The sequence below is a fragment of the Balaenoptera physalus genome (assembly GCF_965194825.1).
Source record: "Balaenoptera physalus genome assembly, chromosome: X".
Classification (NCBI taxonomy): domain Eukaryota; kingdom Metazoa; phylum Chordata; class Mammalia; order Artiodactyla; family Balaenopteridae; genus Balaenoptera; species Balaenoptera physalus.
The window spans coordinates 62,955,615-62,977,667 of NC_138903.1; the positions used below are offsets into that span (position 1 = coordinate 62,955,615).

Below are 22,053 nucleotides of genomic sequence, written 5' to 3' on the forward strand. Positions count from 1 at the left end.
ATCACACCTTATAGAGTTATACTGATTTTTATAGTTTCATCAGTTTACACACACACACACACACACACACACACACACACGCATACACACCCTCCTACACTTCTGACTCTCCTGTTGATACTAAGCACTCTGGGGGCATGGGGCATGCCATCTCCTTTTGGATTGCCCACAGTAGCCACAAAATTGATCTGATTTGTAATAAAAGGTTCTGTTTGCCAGGAGTAAGGTGTTATGGATTGAACTGTGTTCCCTCTAAATTCCTATGTTGAAATCCTAATCCCTAGTATCTCAGAGTGTGACCTTATTTGGAGATGGGGTCTTTACAGAGGTAAGCTAAAGTGAGGTAATTGGGTGGGCCCTAATCTAATATGACTGGTGTCTTGTATAAGTGAGAAATTTGGACACAGAGACAGACAGAGAGAGAAGAAATGTGAAGAGACATAAGGAAAAAACAGCCATCTATAAGCCAAGGAGAGAGGCCTGGAACAAAGTCTAGAGTGGGGGCTAATCCCAGTTGCCCTGTTTGTTTGTTTTTTGAATAAAACGTTTGGTAAAGCCAATAAGTAAAAACAAACAAACAAAAAAACCCCAAAAGAGCAAAATACATTTGAGTACTACTCCCTGTGAACCTTCTCTTTCATTTACTCATGTCCTATCACTACCAACATTCTCACATCGACTGTCCCTGATAGAAGCTCACACACGTATCATCCATTTATAGATTAGGACAAGAGAATTGCAGTCAGTCCACACAGCTCCTTAAAGTCTCAGAGAAGCTTGATCAAACCCAAACAAAAACCATACTAACGCAGAGATGGTCTTCTCTCGAGGTTCTGGAGGGAGTCCCACTGTTAAATGTTTCTGGTGGGAGAGAAGGTCTGTGCAGGCCTAGGAATAAATAGTATAATAGTATTATCCTTTCCATAACACCTCACATTTCCACGAAATTTTCTCTTTTCAGCCTAGAAACCTTTGCTCCCCCTTAACTTAATGACACATCAATCTCTTCCTCAGGAAATGCGATGAAGATCAGAAAAGAGGGATTTCTAGGAAGGAACAATGAAGTATTTTTATCTCCTAAAAGGTAGGAACTTTTAGCCTAGTATAAATTCATTCTTAAGACCTAGAATTCTCATAGTTTATAACACCTCTATAAGTCTACAGTTTATATGCTTCAGTATTATATATTTGACATTCATAAACAAAAAAAGCTACCTGATAATCAGAAATGTTATGTGGGAAAAACAACATCTTAAATGGTTAGATGCTGTGGTGACTGACTTAAAAATCAACTGCAGAAACCAATTTTTAAAAAGCACCTCCATTTAGATTTGGTATAAATTCAAGAAGAATTTATAGTACCTCATCGAGTGCTTCCACCTTCTTCCTTAAGATTGCAGAGATGTATCGGATCAGGCCCCAGTGACGAATTTCTCCAACTTTGCTATAGAGCTCAGTAAGCAGCTCTCTGACTGTTGCACTCCCCTCATCATACAATCCAGTGTCCCAGTCAGGTCCTCTGGAATGTTAAAGGCAGGTCTACATTAATTATAAATAAAGCTACAGGCAACAATATTTTGTTTGTGTCATAGTGAATATGCCTGTTTTTGATAGGTCTCTCTCATTAGGAAATGAATGTTATTTACTACGAATTCTCGTAAAACGATTTTTAAGTCAGTACTGAAAGCCGAATACCTAGACAAGAATAAGTCTTAGTTTCAGTTGTGTTTTGACAAAATACATTCTTTTACCCTCTTAATGGGCTTCAAAGTAGCTGAAATTAAAGTCAAAGATTTAACTTAACTACTGAAAGTTCAGAAAGTATGCTACACTTAGGGAACTAATGAAGAAGTATGAAGAATGTGTGCTTATTTTTAAAAGATATATATATATATATATATATATATATATATATATATACACACACATACACATATATATATACACACACACACACACACATCATATACATTATTGTCGTAAAAGTTCCTATAACACAAGTCAACTGTGAAGTACCATAAAAGATATATGAAGTGCTATGAAATTGGGAATTTAATAGATGATAAAAGGTAGATTATTTATTAAATGATGTTAAGACAATCAAGTAGCCAACTGGAAAAAACGTTGAATCCATGCCTCACACTGTACACCAAAATTCCAAATGTATCAAATTTAAATGTTAAAGTACTAAAAGAGATATGGGAGAACTATTTTATAATTTCAGAGTCAAGAGGACTTTTAAACTGTGAACTATACACCAAAAGCCATAAAAGAAAGATCGATACATTTATATACATATGTATATATAAATATACAAAACTCTTATTGCAAAAACCACTATAAGCAAAGTCATAGGACAAATTACAAACTGAGAAAAATATTTGCAATTCATAGGCCAATTTTCCTAATGTATAAAGAATTCCACCAAAAAACTACTAGAACTCATCAATGAATTCAGAAAGGTCGCAGGATACAAAATTAATATACAGAAATTTGCTGCATTTCTAAATACTGACGATAAACTATCAGAAAGAGAAATTAAGAACAATCTCATTTAAAATCGAATCAAAAAGAATAAAATACCTAGGAATAAATCTAACTAAGGAGGTAAAAGACCTGTACTCAGAAAACTATAAGACATTGATAAAAGAAATTGAAGGTGACATAAGCAAATGAAAAGACATACCGTACTCACGGATTGGAAGAATTAACATTGCTAAGGTGACCGTACCACCCAAGACAATCTACAGATTCAATGCGATCCCTATCAAAATACCAATCGTATTTTTCACAGAATTAGAACAAAGCATTCTAAAATTTGTATGGAAACACAAAAGACACTGAATAGCCAAAACAATTTTGAGAAAGAAGAAAAAGCTGGAGGAATCATGCTCCCTGTCTTCAGACTATACTATAAAGCTGCAGTCTTCAAAGCAGTATGGAACTGGCACAAAAGCAGACACACAGTCCAATGGAACAGAATAGAGATCTCAGAAATGAACCCACAATTATATGTTTAATTAATGTTCAACAAAGGAGACAAGAATATACAATGGGGAAAAGACAGCCTCTTCAATAAACGGTGCTGGGAAAACTGGACAGCTACATGCAAAAGAATCAAACTGGACTACTTTCCCACACCATATACAAAAATACAGTCAAAATGGATTAAAGACTTAAATGTAAGACCTGAAACTATAACAATTCTAGAAGAAAACATATACAGTATACTCTTTGACACTGGTCTTAGCAATATGTTTTTGGATATGTCTCCTCAGGTGTGGGAAACAAAAGCAAAAATAAGCAAATGAGACTACCTCAAACTAAAAGTTTTTGCACAGAGAAGGAAACTGTCAACAAAACAAAAAGGCTGCCTACTGAATAGGAGAAGACAATTGCAAATGATATATCCAATGAAGGGTTAATATCCAAAATAGACAACTCATACAAGTCACGTCAAAAAAAATAAACAATCTGATTGAAAATGGGCAGAGAATCTGAATAGACATTTTTCCAGAGAAGACATACAAATGGCTAATAGGCACATGAAAAGATGCTCAATATCACTAATCATCAAGGATATGCAAATCAAAACCACAATGAGATATCACCTCACACCTGTCAGAATGGCCATCATCAAAAAGATAAGAAATACCAAGTGTTTATGAGGATGTGAAGAAAAAGGAACCCTAATGCACTGTTGGTGGGAATGTAAATTGGTGCAGTCACTATGGAAAACAGTATGGAGATTCCTCAAAGACTTAGAAATACCAACAAGGACCTACAATATAGCACAGGGAACTATACTCAATATTTTGTACTAACCTATAAGGGAAAAGAATCTGAAAAAGAATATATATATATATATATATATATATATATATATATATATATAAAACTGAATCACTGTGCTGTACACCTGAACTAACATGACATTGTAAATCAACTATACTTCAATAAAATTTTCAAAAAAGGCAAAAAAAAAACCCTTAAAAATAGAACTATCATATGATCCAGCAATTCCACTTCTGGGTATCTATCTGAAGAAAACAAAAACACTAATTTGAAAAGATATATGCACAGCTCTGTTCACTGCAGCATTATTTATGATAGCCAAGATATGGAAGCAACCAAATGCCCATCAATATGAATGGATAAAGATGTGATATATAAATATATATATATATATATATATATATATATATACACATACACACACACACACACACGCAGTGGAATATTACTCTGCAATAAAAAAGAATGAAATCTTGCCATTTTCAACAACATGGATGGTGGACCTAGAGGATATTATGCTAAGTGAAATAAGTCACACAGAGAAACATAAATATCGTATGACTTCACTTATATATAGAATCTAAAAAACAAAACAAATGAACAAACATAACAAAGCAGAAATAGTATCATAGATACAGAGAACAAACATGGTTGCCAGAGGAGAGGGAAGTGGGGGGAGGAGAGAAATAGGTGAGGGAGATTAAGAGGTTAAAAAAAAAAGAATTCCAACAAATAGATAAGAAAATAAAAAACAACAAAAGAACATCTGGCAAAATAAGTACCAATGGCTTTTAAACTTAAGAAAAGGTATTCAATCTACCATTTGGGTAAACAGGTATAAAAGTAAACACATATATATCTGTATTTACCTATATATGCATAAAATGTCCCTGGATGGATACACAAAAAATCAATAGCATTGATTGTCTATGAGGAGGGGAATCAGGTATCTGGGGAACAGAGGTGGGAGAAAGACTTTTTACCCCTTCACTGTATCCTTTTGTACTTTAAAATGTTTGAACCATGATAATGTGTTATCTATTCAATATATCAAATTATATATAATATAAATGTTTAATATAATAAAACTAAATCTATACTATACTATACGAATCAATGGATTCAAGAAACAGTGAATGAAAGTCTGAAGAGTAACAGGATATTTTCACAGTCTCAAAGTACATCTCTACAAGATACTTTTTAATTTTGAAGTATAACATAGTAACTTTACAGCGGAGGAACGTGGAAGATACTACCTTAACCAAGTGGTCAGAGTTACCAGAAATGGGACTCATCAGTACTATGTGCCTCCTGATAAGATACACTGAGAAGAACTCAGCATCACTTCAGTAGTATTCTTGCCCAAAATGCATAACCTGAATTTAATTATGAGGCAACATCAGATAAACCAAAATTTAGGGATATTCTGTAAAACAACTGGTCTGTATCCTTCAAAAATGTCAATAACATTAAAAATAAAGACTTAGGAACTGTTCCAGATTAAAGGAGATGAGGGACACATAAGAACTAAATGAAATGCATCATTTAGATTTTCTTTTGCTATAAAGACATTATTGGGACAACCAACAAATCTCAATAAGGTCTGTAGATTAGATAACAGTATTATCTTAAAATTAATTTTCTGATTTTGGCAATTATACTGTGCTTATATAAGAGAATTCCTAGTCTTTAGGAAATACACATCGAAGTATCTGGGGGTAGAAGGGGATCATGTTTGCCACATACTGTCAAATGGTTCAGAAAAAAAATGTGTGTGTGGTGATGATGATGATGAGATGATGAAGAAGAAGACAGGGAAGGAGGCAGGGAGGGGGGAGAGAGAGAGAGATATTAAAGCTCAGTGTGAACATCTGAGGGATCTGGGTGAAGGATATCCAGAACTTTTTTTTTTTAATTTAATTTTATTATTTTTTTAAACATCTTTATTGGAGTATAATTGCTTTACAATGGTGTGTTAGTTTCTGCTTTATAATAAAGTGAATCAGCTATATGTATACATATATCCCCATATCTCTTCCCTCTTGCATCTCCCTCCCTCCCACCCTCCCTATCCCACCCCTCTAGGTGATCACAGAGCACCGAGCTTATCTCCCTGTGCTATGCGGCTGCTCCCCACTAGCTATCGGTTTTACATTTGGTAGTGTATATATGTCCATGCCACTCTCTCACTTTGTCCCAGCTTACCTTTCCCCCTCCCCGTGTCCTCAAGTCCATTCTCTAGTAGGTCTGCGTCTTTATTCCCATCCTGCCCCTAGGCTCTTCATGACCATTTTTTTTTCTTTTTTGTAGACTCCATATATATGTGTTAGCATACGGTATTTGTTTTTCTTTCTGACTTACTTCATTCTGTATGACAGAATCTAGGTCCATCCACCTCACTACAAATAACTCAATTTTGTTTCTTTTTATGGCTGAGTAATATTCCATTGTATATATGTGCCACATCTTCTTTACCCATTCATCTGTTGATGGACACAGGTTGCTTCCATGTCCTGGCTATTGTAAATAGAGCTGCAATGAACATTGTGGTACATGACTCTTTTTGAATTATGGTTTTCTCAGAACTTTTTTTTTGTACTATCCTTACAACTTTTCTCTAAGTTTGAAATGGTCAAAATAAAAATAAATAATATGAAAATAAATGTTATGAGATCTCATAATCAGGGAAGATCCTTTTTATTCCTAGGGATCAGAGAAAGTTTCATGGAGGTGACAGATGATCCAGGCCTTGATGGATAGCTAGAATTCCAACGAGGAGAGATGGGATGTGGTAAAGGGAGAGTAGTCCAGACAGAGGAAAAAACATGAACCAAGGTCTGAAAGTGGTCATATACAGGCTTTGTTTTGGATGTGATAAGTAGCAGGCTGTTTTGGTGGCAGTATTCACATTGTGATGGGGGAGCAATGGTAGATAAAGGTCGAAAGTTAGATTATAGAGGATATAGGTTTGGTCACTGATTCCCAACAGTAGTGGGGGTGATGTGGTAGGGAGAGGCAGGGGATGAGAAGGACTTGATGGTGTTGACACAATTTCAAGTCTGGGTGACTGAAAGAATGATAATACCATGAAAAGCGTCAGGCAGTAGTAGGTTTCTGGTAAAGACTGAATTTGACTTTAGACATGTTGAGTAAGAAGACATATAAAAATGAATTCTGAGTAGATTAAGGACTTAAATTTTTTAAAATTCTTGAAGGTATTTAAAATATTTTTAAATTCTGGGAGGGGAGAAGGTTCTCCCCATGCATGATAAGAAACTCAGAAGCCAAAAAAGAAAAGACTATATAAAACAAAACTTTTGGGACTTCCCTGGTGGTCCAGCGGTTAAGACTCCACGCTCCCAATGCAGGGGGCCCGGGTTCGATCCCTGGTCAGGGAACTAGACACCACATGCTGCAACTAAAGATCCCACGTACCACAACTAATGATCCCCCACGCCACAACGAAGATGTTGCGTGCCGCAACTAAGACCCAGTGCAGCCAAATAAGTAAATAAATAAATATTAAAAAAAACCCCGAAACTTTTGCATAGAGAAAAGCATATGAACAAAGTTAAAACACAAATACCTTGGACAAAATATCTGCAACAAATACAACAAACAAAATAGTAATATATACTATTACTATAAGAAAAATATAAATAATCCAATGGAGAGCAAACAATGGTTATGAACAGACAACTCACAGAAGGAATACTAGTCAATAGACATAGGAAACCCCACCTCCCAGTTTCTACTCAAATCCACAAGGGATACTGGGCAGAATTCCAAGTGTATTAAACACCATGCAGCACATCAAACAATCTACTCAAGTGGTTTGATACTAGAGTACTAGTTCTAGTGAGATTACAGGTTTTGATCAGATGTTATGGTGAAGTTAGTATGTACAGGATTAGATGAAGAAAACTCATGTGTTAGGAGTGGAAGAGTTGGCAGTCAACCATGGATCATCTGAATTGGTAGGAAAGCCTGAGTGTTTCAAGCCTTTGCTTGCCTATCCCAATGACCCTGCTGAATCTTCAGTTTTCATTCAAGCTACAGTCATTAGTCATTCTGTCCTTAACCCTTATCTCTTCTCACCTTCTCTATCTTTTCACTACTCTGCATTTAGCATTGTGCCTGGCACATAAGTATTCAACTAATACTTTTTGAACAGACTGCCTTACCCTAAAGGAAAAAGGAAAGGAATAAAGGTATCGGAGTAATAAAACCCATGTCTTTTTCTTGGTAGTAGCACATAACAAGCTTTAACAGTTGGCACTTGGACAGGGTTGTATGAGAGGGAAAGTCCCTCACAGCATCAGACTGTCAGGAGGCTTATATAAGGCACAAGTTCTACCATCCATAACAGGAGGAGGGCAAGGGAACTCCCAGGGAAGAGGGGAGGAGGGGGGTTACAGGTCTAGGTGTAGTCCCTCAGTAGCACTGTGGGGAGGCTCTAGGTTAGAAAGCTCTGAATGGCAGCAATGGTTTGGGACACTCATGGCCCAGGGCTTATCTCTTGCTAGCAGATGCAGGTTGAGTTTTGAGGAGGATGCAAAGCAGGCAGGCCCTAAATGGCTTAAAATATGTTTGGGCTATTTTTAATAAAATTGGATGTGTAAAACTTTGACTTTAGTGCTGGTGGGCTTTTCAGCTTCCTTTTTTACTTACTCATTAAACACCATAACCTGATGGAAATGGCATAGGCTCTGGAGTCAGGCCAAGGGGACTTCATTACCACCTAGAGGGGATGAAAGTTCCAGATCCCTACCTAGCCTTCTTTGACACTCCCCTGGCAGTGAGAAAGGTGGAGCAGTGCCTGCCTTGGTGAGAGCAGAAGTCTGGGCTTTCCACTCAGCCTTTGTTGACAGGGGTAGCACCGCAGATTTTTCTCTGGTGCTTGGCTGGAATAGAGTGGTTATTGTTTAAAAGTTGTCTGTGTTGCTAGAGTGCCTCTCTCCTAGCCCTTTGTCTGGGAAGAATGGGTTTTCCTTAGGGCTTTTGTTGTCTGTGCCCACTGACTGGCCTTTTCAGGCTGCTGGCTTCTCCAGCACCCAGTGAGGCAACAAAGGAAACCTGGGGATGTCAGCACCCTCTCAGTCCTTGAATCATGAGGTCCTTAGCCAGTCTGCCGCCTTCTCTCCACCTTTCAACATCTTGTTATGTTTGTTTTATAAATAATGTCCTCCTGTACCTAGCAGGAGGAACAGAGAGAAATGCATTTACTCTATCTTGTCCAGAACCAGAAGTCCCATTGTGGTTATGTTTTAAGAGGTTTTTGTCTTTTAGAAATAATACTGAAATATTTAGGAATAAAATGATAAAATGTTTGGTATCCTCTTCAAAATAATCCAGGAGGAAGAGAGAATGAGAATATAGATGTGACAAGATTAACCATGAGTTTATAGTTGTTCAGGCTGGGAGATGGGTCCAAAAGTGTTCATCACACTGTTCTCTCTACTTTTGTATAAGCCTGGGCATTTCGGCAATATCATCAAAGTTACTCTCCCTCCTCTGTCGAGGATGTGTTTGAGGAAAACTAGATTGAAGTAGAAAGACTTGTTAGGAAACTGTAGCAACAGTCCTAGGGAGAGACATAGGCCTGAATGAAGGCAGCAATATTAGAGATGCAGAAGATAAATATTTAGAGGTAAAACTGGACAGACTTGGTGATTAACTGGATATAGGGAGAAGGCTTGATGATTAGGTAGGTGTTGATTCCAACAATAGAGATAGAGAATTTCATAGAAGCAACTCCATTTTTGATATTTGACTGCTGACTGCTTTCAAGTCCTACCACTCCCCTTTCCTTTCCAGCCTACGTCTGAGCAAGTTGATAAAAAAGTCTGAGTGTTCCCTCTTTTGGTGCCATTGAGAATGAACCCTCATCCCAGCCTCACCTCCTAATCATAATAAAATTCCAAATCCAGCCTCTTTCCCTGCTTTTTAAGGACCCACACCCTTCTGGTATTTGTGTGGCATCATCAGTCTTGACATCCAAAACAAATTAGGGGAGGGCGGGGGTCCATCCTGCCTCTTCAGGGTGCTGACAACATGAATAAATGAGGAAGAACAGGTAATTTTGTGGGGGAATTTGGGGGACAGGAGAGAGGAGTTCAAGGTACCTAGAGTTAGGGGTACCTAGATAAAATGTACCTAGCAGAGGATGCCTGACACATAGCAAACACTCACTAATGCTACTTTTTTTTTCCTGTAAGCCTCCATATTCTTACTTCTTTTGAGTTAAAAATTTATTTATCTATAGATTTTACCAAATAATGGAGGCTTAAAATAACCATAATAATGATAATAATGTTTACGTTATTAGTCACTTACTATGTACCAGGCATTGTATTAGAGACTGCAGATATTTTTTTTTAACATCTTTATTGGAGTATAATTGCTTTACAATGGTGTGTTCGTTTCTGCTTTATAACAAAGTGAATCAGTTATACATATACATATGTTCCCATATCTCTTCCCTCTTGCATCTCCCTCCCTCCCATCCTCCATATCCCACCCCTGTAGGTGGTCACAAAGCACAGAGCTGATCTCCCTGTGCTATGCGGTTGCTTCCCACTAGCTATCTATTTTACGTCTGGTAGTGTATATATGTCCATGCCACTCTCTCACTTTGTCACATCCTACCCTTCCCCCTCCCCATATCCTCAAGTCCATTCTCTAGTAGGTCTGTGTCTTTATTCCCAGAGACTGCAGATATTTTATCTTGTTTTAATCTTTACAACAATTCTATGAGGTAGGTATAATCCAAATTTTATAAATGAGGACAATTGAGACTTTAAAGTTACACAGTAGGTAGGTTGCAAAACTATTCAAATCCACATCAGTGAGACTCCAGAGCAGTGCTATATTTACTATGCTATACTTCTTTTCTATATGATCATGAAAGTAGATTGATAATATCCATCACTTACTTCATAGTATATAGCATGTAGAGGATATCAGCTTGCTCCTGTAAGCTGGAGGTCTCCTTCAACTGTAAAACCAGTGCTTTGAAGTCCACTTCCCCAGACGGGTGTCTAGGAAGATGTACTTCTACACGAACAGAGGGAACCTTTAGTTTGAGAAAAGACAAAAAAAATCCACAAGTGATCACCTTAAATAATGCCCTAGAGTGTTGATCTTTTCACTTTCTAAACCTTTTCCATAAGAGTTTGCTAAATTTTGACAAAAAGTAAAGCAAAAACAATGACACCTTCAGAATGTATGATACAGCAATCTAGTTTTCTTAAGCCTGACTAGAAAAACTTGCCCATTTAAAAAGTGAACTAAAAAGGACATATGTCTTCACCATGGTGGCATTTTGCCTACCACCAGTTACTAGCAGAAACCATAATGGCTAGTTTTATTATTTTCTGTAAGAATGGCAGTTTTGCAAAAAGCTGATAGAAATACCTCCTGTGCAAATTTACCTGGTTCTCTTGTGGTGCATGAAGTAAGTCAAGTAAGTTGAGTGAAGGCCGGGAAGCCTGAAATATCTTTGTAGGAAGATACATGTGTACATCTGCAAGAGGTTGATATTTATGGAAAAGCTTAGATAATTAAGAGATTAATAAAAATGCACAGTTGACCTCAACAATGAAGTTACATATGGGTTGGTTCTTTATAGAACAAGAATGAGAAATTTACCCTTTCTTGGTAATAGCAAAGAAAAGAAATATGAAGGTCAGATAAATCAAAGGATATTCAATCAATCAATAAACATATTTTGAATGGAATATCTAGAATTATAGCATCAGCTGGACATATAAGATATTAAATTCTACGAACGTAATCAACACCACAATGGTGCTATCACAGATACTTTAATAGACTACCACATATAACAGAAAGAACCCAGTTACATTTTATATTTTCTGGACTCTCCCAGAAGAATATCTGGCCGCTAGCAGTTGGAATTGCTTGAGAACAGATAAATGGATGACCCTATCTAGGGAATCAAAAAATGTAGTGGCTGACCAACTTTGAGATATTCCTAAGATTTTTACTTACAGTTCATTGTTGAAACACTTACCATAACCTCTAAGGAGAGACTCTCTTGTCATTTTTGCCATTTTACAGATACAGAAAGAGAGGTACAGAGCTCAGATAACGGTTCAAGCAAGTAAGTAGCAGAGCTGGGAATTAAGCTCAAGTTTCCTGATTCACAATCAAGAAGTATAACTTAATAAAGCTGATGTCTTTGCATAAGCCCTTTGTCAAGGAAGCATACGCAAAGGCTATGTATGCTAAGCTTTTCCCTTTTCTAACTGTTAAATGATTCCCCAATGATCATGTTTAATATCTTTGGTTAGTAATGGTCAATAAAATTTTAGACAGTAAGATCATGCATCTCAATCATTCTCATCATCTGTGAAATGTTAACATTTAGGTCCTCTAGGTGTGGCCAAGGAGCCCTTCTGTCCCTTCATATGTAGCTATCATACAGGTAATGAACACTCTTAGGAGCCATGACTACTCCTGGCAATGAGTGGTAGAAGACATCCTCCACTGTGAATACTACTGAGGGAGGATAGTAGTCTTGGGGAGAAGAATGGTAAAGCTGTTGAAGAATGATACTGTAGTTGACAAATACCGCTCTACACTGCTGGAACAACTGACTGTATAAGTTACAGCTGGCCTAAGGAACCAGATTTAGCTTAATTAAGGGAGAATATCTCCCTTTCCATTGCAAGGCTATCTTGTAATAGTCTGCAATGCTTTCCCTTTAAATAAAATTACTGTCAAATTAGTGACTTTTCCAAAGGAGGAAAAAATCCTTTCCGCATTTTAATACTTTGATGTTAAAATTGAATATGCTCCATGTCTCTTGTTCTGTCTCTTCTTGCTATGTAACTGGTTAAACCAGACTACACAGCACTATCTATAGCAAAACTATACCCATTAATTACCAATTTTTAATTGTAAAAATTCATTAATTTTACAAATATTTGAGCAACTAATATGTTCTAGGTGCTGTCGGAGATGCTGGGGATAAAGCAGTGAACAAAACAAAGTTCCTGCCTACACTGTAATAAACACCCCACCCCCATCCTGGGCTTCATGTCATCCTGTTCCTGACTCCAGTGAGTCATGGCATTACTCACTCTGTACATGCAGCTCCTTGGCCTTGGTCATCAAGGACATTAAATCGCAGGTTGTCTGCACAGCAGCTCGGAACCGATTTAGCCCTCCCTTCTGTGAGGTAAGGGCTACTTTAGGATGGGGAGCAGTGTGCACCAAAAGGTGATCTAAATAACGAGCAACTTCATCACCAAAGCGAGCTGCAAGGTTAGTGGGGGGAGGGGGAGAGAAAAAAATAAACATTTTAGTTACTTCACAATCTACCCCACCAAACAGAATGACTGACTCCTGTGCTCACAACACAGCACCAAAACCAGGTTGTTTTAGCTCATGGGGGAAAGGAGTTGGTGATCATTATACAATCTCGTAGCTTTACTATTCAGAAACTATAGCCACTTACCAGGATCCACCTGTTCTTCAACTTTGTTGAGACAATATTAGGTTCCCTGAAAGTAGTATGAGCTTATTATAGGCCAGGTGGAGCATTTCATAATCTATGTATGTGTGTGTGATGGTAGTGGTGGTGGCAGTTGTGGTGGAGGAGGAGTAGAACAGGGCCCTTTGAGTCTCACTGGTATGAGGAGACTTGTGGGGAAGGGCAAAAATCTACTAAACATTGAGCCTACCTGAAAACAGACAGATTCCACAAATGGCAGCTACAATTGCTAAAGAAAGAACAAGCTCCATGTGGCACTGGTGTCAAAAGGACTACTGACCACACGTTGGTCTTTTTTGTTACCCCCTTCACTTATTCACCAAATATTTATTGCCCACTATGGACCAGGTGGTGTACTAGGTGCTGAGGTTTCAGTGCTGAAGAAGACAGATATAGTCCTTATCCTCTTGGTCTCTCCCTCCCCCCCACACCTTCTATAACATTATCTCTGACTATGGATAACGGAAACCAAAAAAAATACATATATCTTGTGGCTGCTTAACATTTCAGATTTTACATGAACACTTGCAACATTTATAGTTGGAAAAGCCCAATGTTTGGATCAATACTGAAGTTTGCTACGTCAGTCATGTATCATCTAGATTTTGATTACCTCTGGGGAACTCTCCAGATGTCTTTCTATTCTCTGATGTGACTAATGGGAACTAGCAGAGCTGCAGGAGTGGACCTCATACTCAGTGACATCTTAATGACAAATATTATAACCTTGAATACAATCTAGACACTTGAGTAGAGGATTATGAAGAATATGGAGAGAAGCGCTCTCCCCATGGAAGAGCTGGCAAGCAATAGACATGTCCATTGTGAGGACACCAATGAGTAAACCCAGACAGGGGAAAATGACTCAGAATGCATAATATCAAGCTTAGTAAAACATATCATTAAAGAGATATATTTAAGAAAGCAATCTAAGAGAATGAGTGCTACAGATATAAATCACAACTACCTATGCAATAGCAAACAACCTCAATATATGATCAGTCTTATTTGGTTTTCAAAATATTTCAGCTTATGCCAAGACAGATATCATGACTTTGGGTATTACCGATAACAGGAAATAACCTTGTATTTAATGTACTCTTCAAACAAAGAAATTCACACTATTTTAGATCTTACAAAAACAAATACAGAGTGAATTAAATGGTACTTAGGTGAGTAAATGCTGAGCCCAAATGAGAAAATAGTCCTTCTGACTGCTAGTGTTTTGGTTTACTGTATATGAGATTATGCTTGCTAGCTCACTGAGGAAAGCTAATTTATTTATTTTTCTTCTCTCCAACACACCACTCTTAAGATAAATAAATTGGCTGCCTTAAGATATAGGCTAACAGTCAGAAAACCAGACAGTGAAAGCAGGCAAACCACGTTTTACATAACTAGAACAATAATTCACTCCCACCGGCCCTTCTCTCTGTGGGATTCAAATAATGTAATGTTTGTCCTGCCTAGGTCAGCATTTTAACACTTTAGGGTGTTTCTCAGGCCCCCATGATGCTTTCTCACTATATCATCTTTGTATTCCTAGAAGCCAATTAGATTTTGTTCTGCGTTATTTGTCTAGGTGTAATATGAAAGCAATAGGCGTACCAAATCGGCTTTTTCAAACTACGCAGAACTCCCCAGAGATTCTGATGTACCCCTAAAATATTCTATATAAAAGAACTATATAAAATTAGAATATATAGAATATATTAGAATATAAAATTATAGAATATTATATAATAGTCTATATAAAAGAACTCTGATGGAATTTTATACTTTTTATGCTTTTTAATGTCAAAAAGCAGTACGTATATGTCTAGTTTTCCTACTACATACTTGATTAAATATCTCTCACTCACCATTGCTTCCTCCCATTTTTAAAGTACGAGTCATTTTATGTACCTGGGAGAGAAATCTCCCCTAACCTTAGTAAGGGATAGTCCAACTCTATACTCCACAATCACCACAGGGATATTAGACCAGAAACCAAAGGTAAGTAGAAGAATGAAAAGTGAAGCCAAACAAAAGTAGAAATGTAGGTGTATTAAATAGAAGTGAGACTGCTGGCAGTGAGAAATATTAAGGAGGATGCTCAACAATACTTTGTATTCTTGTCCAGCAAGGCCAGTGCATTTATGAAGCCTCCTTACCATTACCGGTTGAACCATAGCCATTCATCCAGTCACCAGATTCCAGCTCATTATCATAGGCATCATAATCTTCACTGTACAATTTACCCTCAGGTCCAGGGTCCATAAAGCTCAAATGTGTGCAGCAAGATGTTGTCAAAAACTCTGACAGTTTACCTGTTTGAATCCTGACAATTAAGAGGGCAAACAGAAAACAGAAAATCAGAGGAAATCATTTTCAAAACAACACAGTTTAGTGATAAAAAGGATACCTAGAATGCTCTGTTGGGGGATTACTAACGTTTATACATTAGTACAAATTTTGTAAAAGTGAACATTTACAGCACTCCTAGACATACTGTAGTATAGGTTAGGGTACTATGTTAATAAAGACTACAATTAATGGGTTCACAATCCACCAGCAGATCAGTTTTGCTCTCTTTCACTGCCACATACTACATTGCTAACTCTGCCAAATATCTGGCAAAAACTTCCATTGGCTGCAAGAGAAGCTAGGACAGAATGAAGATAAATCACCACAAATCTGTCGTATCATTTCAAAAAATACTCAAAAAGACCATTTTGAAAAGAAAAAAAACGGTATCTGACAATTTTAAGAATTATAGTAGATTGTAAACCATATCTTCCCCTACTTATAAAGCCAATTGCAAAACCCAAACCCAAAGGGAAAGTCAATAATACTGATTTTCTAAAGAAGTCAGCTTGAGGGGGCTCCCAATAGCCAGATCTTGAATAATATGTACACTGAAATTGGAATGAATCATGACATAAATATAAAATAAGAATCTATGACTCTATGCTGGCAATAAAACTACAAAATTAAAGGGGGTAAGGGAGAGCTTTTTTTAATTTTTAACAGAAGGATTCCAACTAATACATGTACAAAGAATGATAGAAACACAGAATCATGATTTTACAACCCCATTAGTATAACTGATTGATCAATGGAAGCTAAAGCCATTTGGTCAAAGACTGTTGGAGAAAGGATAATGGAATCTAGACACGAATGGAGGATTATGAAGAATATGGAGAGAAGCGCTCTCCCCATGGAAGGGCTGGCAAGCAATAGACACGTCCATTGTGAGGTCACCAATGAGTAAACTCAGACAGGGGAAAGTAACTCAGAAGATAACATTTTAAACAAACTGAGAGACATTCTGCAAAATAACTGACCTTCTTTCTTTAAAACTGTAATGAAAACTGTAATGAAATATTAACAAATAGCTGGGGAATTGCTCTAGATTAAAAGACACCAAGGAGATACAATAACTAAAAGCCAACGAGTGATCTTTCATTGGAGCCAGAGTGGGAAAAAAGCTATGGGAAAACATTATTGAGACAACTGGGTAATTTTGAATATGGACTCTGTATTAGATAATAGTATCATATCAATATTAACTTTTCTGAGTGTGCTGATTATATTGTAGTCATGTATGAGAATGCCCTCTTTCTTAGAAGACAGAAACTGAAGTATTTAGGGTTGAAGAGTCATGATATCTCTGACTAACTCTCACATACTTTAGCGAAAAAAGTGTGTGTGCCTGTGTGTGTGTGTGTGTGTGCGTGTGCACATATGTGTGTGTGAGAGAGGGAGAAGGGTAGGGAACAAGAGAGGAAGGGAGGGAGGAGAGGAAGGAAGGGAGGGAAGGGGGGAGAGAGAGAACACACAAGTGGGACAGATGTTAACAGGTGAGTCTTGAGGGAGGGTATATGGTATTCAATAAGATTCTTGCATATTTGTGTCTACTTGAAATTTTTCAAAATAAAAACTTAGGGAAAAAAGAAAAGCAGTGAGAATTGAATAGTCCAGTAACCTACTTTCCTCCCTCCTTCCCTCCCTCCCTTCCATTCTTCCTTCCTTCCAGGGTAAGTTTCCTGATCCACTGAATTTATGGGGTGTAGGCAAAGAACAGGGTGGGGAAAAATTCCAACCGTTCTCTTTAACATTAAATTCCTTGATTCAATCTATCAAACACCAGCTCCTGGAATAGGATGGGTATATGTTGCTAAAGATACAGAGAAAGGCATCACAAGTCTACCATTACTATACCCAGCATGCAAATTTCACTTCATTTCACTACTGAGTGCATACAGGTCACTTACCTTGCCCCACCAAAATAGCCATCCTGCATTTTTCGGAGTGCTGCCAGGATACTTGAATTCAAGCTGGTTCCACCTTCATCTTAAAATGAAGAGAATTTTAAAACAATCTTTGTGGTTTTAACTTTGAAATAAGGGGAATCTTTCAATTATTTTAAACCAACTTTCTGGTGGTGATGGTACAAATGAGACAGTCCTCATTGACCACCCTGTATTTCAACACTTCATCTGAGAGCCAATGATGCTGCAGAATGGGAAATGGTAAGGGATGATGACCAAGAGAGGAGAGTTCCTCACAGACAGTATCTTATTTATTGTAAGTACTTAGCACATTGCCTGATTGCAGAACACAGAATGATTACTGAATGCTGACAATAATAACAACAGCAACCATATGTTGAATGTTATGTGCCGAGTACTGTGCTGAACATTTTATACATTATCTCATCCAATGAGCTTTGGTTTACATGTGTGTATGTGGGTAGGCATAAAAAATATTTAGAAGGCTAACAATTATCCAACTTTATGTGAAGGGGATCATACTACACATACTTTGTGATCCACTTTTTCTAACTAATTCTTTGCAAAAGGTAAAAATGATTCCATAACAGATATTTAGACTGTTGTATTATAAGCAACACTGTGATGCAATTTTTCTATTATTTCCTTAGGATAAATTCTTACAAGTAGAACTGTTAGAACAAAGGGAACACTTACTAAAAACTTTATAGACTGCCAAACTGCACACTAAAAAAGTTGTGCCACTATGTCTACCATCAGTATAGAAAGTGATTGTTTCCCCACATCTTTAACAACAATGGTGTTAATAATCTTTTTAATCTTTGTTTATCTGATACATGAAAAAAATACATTGTTTTAATTTTAGTACTAGTAAGATTGAGCATGTTTTCATGTATAGACTGGCTATTTGTATTTCTTTTATGAATTGCCTGTTCATGTTCTTTTCCCATTTTTTTTTTTTTTGGTGGTTCGAAAACTTTGACAATCAGCCGTTAGTTCTCATCCACATTAACTGTCTGCAGATTTTTGAAAGTGGTGACAGGTACATAGGTAACCAACGTATAGAGCTTGTTTGGTGAATCTTCATCTTCATTACGTTTTCTGGACAACCACACATGGACACCGTATGGGATATTCCTTTGGCCCAGACAGCTTTGTTGAGCTCAGTGTCAATGTGTACATCTGGAGTTCCCACCTCCTTCATGGCAAATTTCCAGATTTCTTTGAGTGCCCGAGGGGCATGCTTCTTGAAACCCACTCCATGGATGCGCTGGTGAATGATGATAGTGTGTTCTCTGGTCACCACCTCGTTGATGGCGGACTGGCCCTTCTTCTCGCCACCCTTCTTTGCAGGAGCCATTCTGGTTTGGGTTGGAAAGCTCTTTTCCCATGTTTTTAATAAATAATCTTTTTTTTTTTCAATTGACTTTCAAGGCCTCTTTATGTTTTGTGACTATTACCCTTTTCTCTATCATATGTATGGCAAATATTTTATCTACTTTATTATTTGTCTTTCAGCCTCAACCACACTTCATTTTTGTATAAAATATTTATTTAGAAACAAAGATTAATTTAGATTTTCATGTTTTAAAATCTGTCAAGTTTTCCTTTCTGCGTCTTGCAAAGTACAGCTTTCTTCAGCCCAAGATCACAAAAACATTCTCCCATACTTTCTTCTCTTTTATAGTTTTTCTTGTTGCTTAGCTGTTTAATCTATTTAGAATTTAATTTTGTATAAAATGTAAAGTAGCAGGCCTAAATGAATGATTTTCCCAAATGTATTTATTTATATTCTTTTGCTGCTATTTGTATTGCTGTCTTTATCATTATTGTAATTCCAATGGATCTATCTTCTCTTGTTTTTAGTTTTTAAAAAATCTGGTTATTCTGGTACATTTTCTCTTCCATATGCAATTTAGATTCAGCTTGTTCATAAAAATTTGTCTTTATTTTGATTTGAAATTCACTGAATTGATAGATTAATTTAATAAGAATGAACATCTTCTCAATATTAACTACTTCCATCTAGCAACATGGTATGTCTCTCTAGTAATTAAAATCTTCTTTTATGTTTTTTATTAGCTTTATAATTTTTTACATAGTTTTATGCATATTTCTTATTAAGCTTATTCTTTTTTAAATTAATTTTTATTGGGGTATAGTTGCTTTGCAATGTTGTGTTAGTTTCTGCTGTACAGCAAAATGGATCAGTTATACGTATACGTATACCCTCTCTTTGTCAGATTTCCTTCCCATTTAGGTCACCACAGAGCACTGAGTAGTTTCCCTGTGCTATACAGTAGGTTCTCAGTAGTTATCTATTTTATACATAGTAGTGTATATATGTCAATCTCAATCTCCCAATTCATCCCACCCCCTTGTTCCCCCTTGGTATCCATAAGTTTGTTCTCTATATCCGTGTCTCTATTTCTTAAGCTTATTCTTATATTATTTACTTTTCTAGAAATTTGTCAATTTTATCTAGATTTATAAAATTGTATTTGGTATTCTTTTATAATTTGTAAAGACTCCTCCATTTCTTGTTTTTTTTTTAACATCTTTATTGGAGTATAATTGCTTTACAATGGTGTGTTAGTTTTAGACTCCTCCATTTCTGTTGCTATATCCCCTTCCTCATTCTTAACATTATTTTTATTATCTATATTTTTTCTCTTTATTATGAAGTCTATTTTACCAGATATTAATATGGCCACTTCTGATTTTTAAAATTAATTTTACATGGCATATTTTTTCCATTATTTTATTCTAGTCTATCTATATTGTTACATATGAAGTGAATCTCATGGAGACAGCATATATGTGGGTCATTTTTAAATCTACTCTGCCAATCTCAGTCTTTAATTGGTGTATTTAGGCTCTTTACAGTTAATGTAATTATTGATATATTAGGAATGAGTCTGCCATTTTACTTATTGTTTTCTGTTTGTTCCTCTGTTCTTCTATTTTTAATTCCTGCTTTCTAAAACACAAGAATTCCATTTTATTTATCGTTTTTTTTACTTTATCTCCTTGTATAGACTTCTTAGTGGTTACCCTAGGTATTACATAATATATACAAACATGCATTATACATATATCACTGTCTATTAGTGCCAACATTTCACGAGTTTAAAGTGATGTGTAAAAACCTTATTTCCTTTTTTATTTTTATTTTTTTTATTTTATTTTTTTTTCACACACACACACTGTATTTTATTTTTACAAGAGATAAATAGACTGACACCAAGCATTGTACATGGATGACCACAACAAAAGCAACAATGATTGCAATTACCAAACATGAAACACACTCATACTATGTCATAATATTCACATTCAGTCCAGTAATCCTCCACTGTAACAGCTCCTTTACTTTGCAGTGAAAATTGATTTCTATATTCTTTGCCTCCGAGTCCTTGTGGGATTTTTTTTTTTAATTCAAACAGAAAGTCACAAAAATTATACTCATCCTCATCAGTTCACTCAGTCCCATGTAATTAATTTTTTTTTTCATCTTGATCTTTTGTTAGCACTTTTATGAGTTCATCAGTTTTTCATTAGAGTTCTGAAAATGCTTATTCATTCAGTTCAGCAGTACAGTCAGTTACCAGAAACCTGTACTTGTCAGTCTTTTCCATGAATTCCTTGAAGATGAAACCCTTTTATCGGAACATATTTGCAAAAGCATCAGAGTACACCCAGAACTGTCGGTAAATGACAAAAGACTTAAAAATGACCACGGTTAAAGATTTGTTGAAAGTTCATAATAATGCAGTTGACAAGAAAATTAGTTATTTCTGAGATATACATTTTAAAGTAACAACTAGGATTATTACTTATAACATTATACCAGAACATGTAAGATTTTTAGAAATTTCATGTAATGTCTGAAACATTTATATTAACATATTTCCATACAAATAACCCAATGAAAGTTTAGTATTAGTTGTTTTGTTTGTTTTCTTATACTGCAGGTTCTTATTAGTCACCAATTTTATACACATCAGTGTATACATGTCAATCCCAATCGCCCAATTCAGCACACCACCATCCCCAGCTCACCGCAGTTTTCCCCCCTTCGTGTCCATATGTCTGTTCTCTACATCTGTGTCTCAACTTCTGCCCTGCAAACTGGCTCATCTGTACCATTTTTCTAGGTTCCACATACATGCGTTAATATACGATATTTGTTTTTCTCTTTCTGACTTACTTCACTCTGTATGACAGTCTCTAGATCCATCCACATCTCAACAAATGACTCAATTTCATTCCTTTTTATGGCTGAGTAATATTCCATTGTATGTATGTACCACAACTTCTTTATCCATTCGTCTGTTGATGGGCATTTAGGTTGCTTCGATAACCTGGCTATTGTAAATAGTGCTGCAATGAACATTCGGGTGCATGTGTCTTTTTGAATTACGGTTTTCTCTGGGTATATGCCCAGTAGTGGGATTGCTGAGT

The 22,053-nt window shown here is 36.4% G+C and overlaps 1 protein-coding gene and 1 pseudogene across 6 annotated transcripts in view; both read right to left on the reverse strand.

Annotated features, from left to right (window-relative positions):
• The window catches only part of PHKA1 (phosphorylase kinase regulatory subunit alpha 1), a 141,290-nt gene that overhangs the window by 19,581 nt on the left and 99,656 nt on the right, over positions 1–22,053 (reverse strand). For all 5 annotated transcript variants that reach the window (XM_082445964.1, XM_082445962.1, XM_082445961.1 and 2 more), the window contains 7 exons: positions 17,572–17,650; positions 15,469–15,635; positions 12,903–13,079; positions 11,229–11,320; positions 10,731–10,870; positions 1,363–1,519; positions 809–888 (listed from right to left, as the gene is read on the reverse strand). In XM_082445964.1, the coding sequence (XP_082302090.1) occupies positions 809–888; positions 1,363–1,519; positions 10,731–10,870; positions 11,229–11,320; positions 12,903–13,079; positions 15,469–15,635; positions 17,572–17,650 (892 nt within the window). The remainder of the gene's footprint in view (positions 1–808; positions 889–1,362; positions 1,520–10,730; positions 10,871–11,228; positions 11,321–12,902; positions 13,080–15,468; positions 15,636–17,571; positions 17,651–22,053) is intronic.
• On the reverse strand, positions 17,664–21,268 carry LOC309652349 (large ribosomal subunit protein eL31 pseudogene; annotated as a pseudogene). The gene has a single exon. The product of its transcript is annotated as a large ribosomal subunit protein eL31 pseudogene (transcript).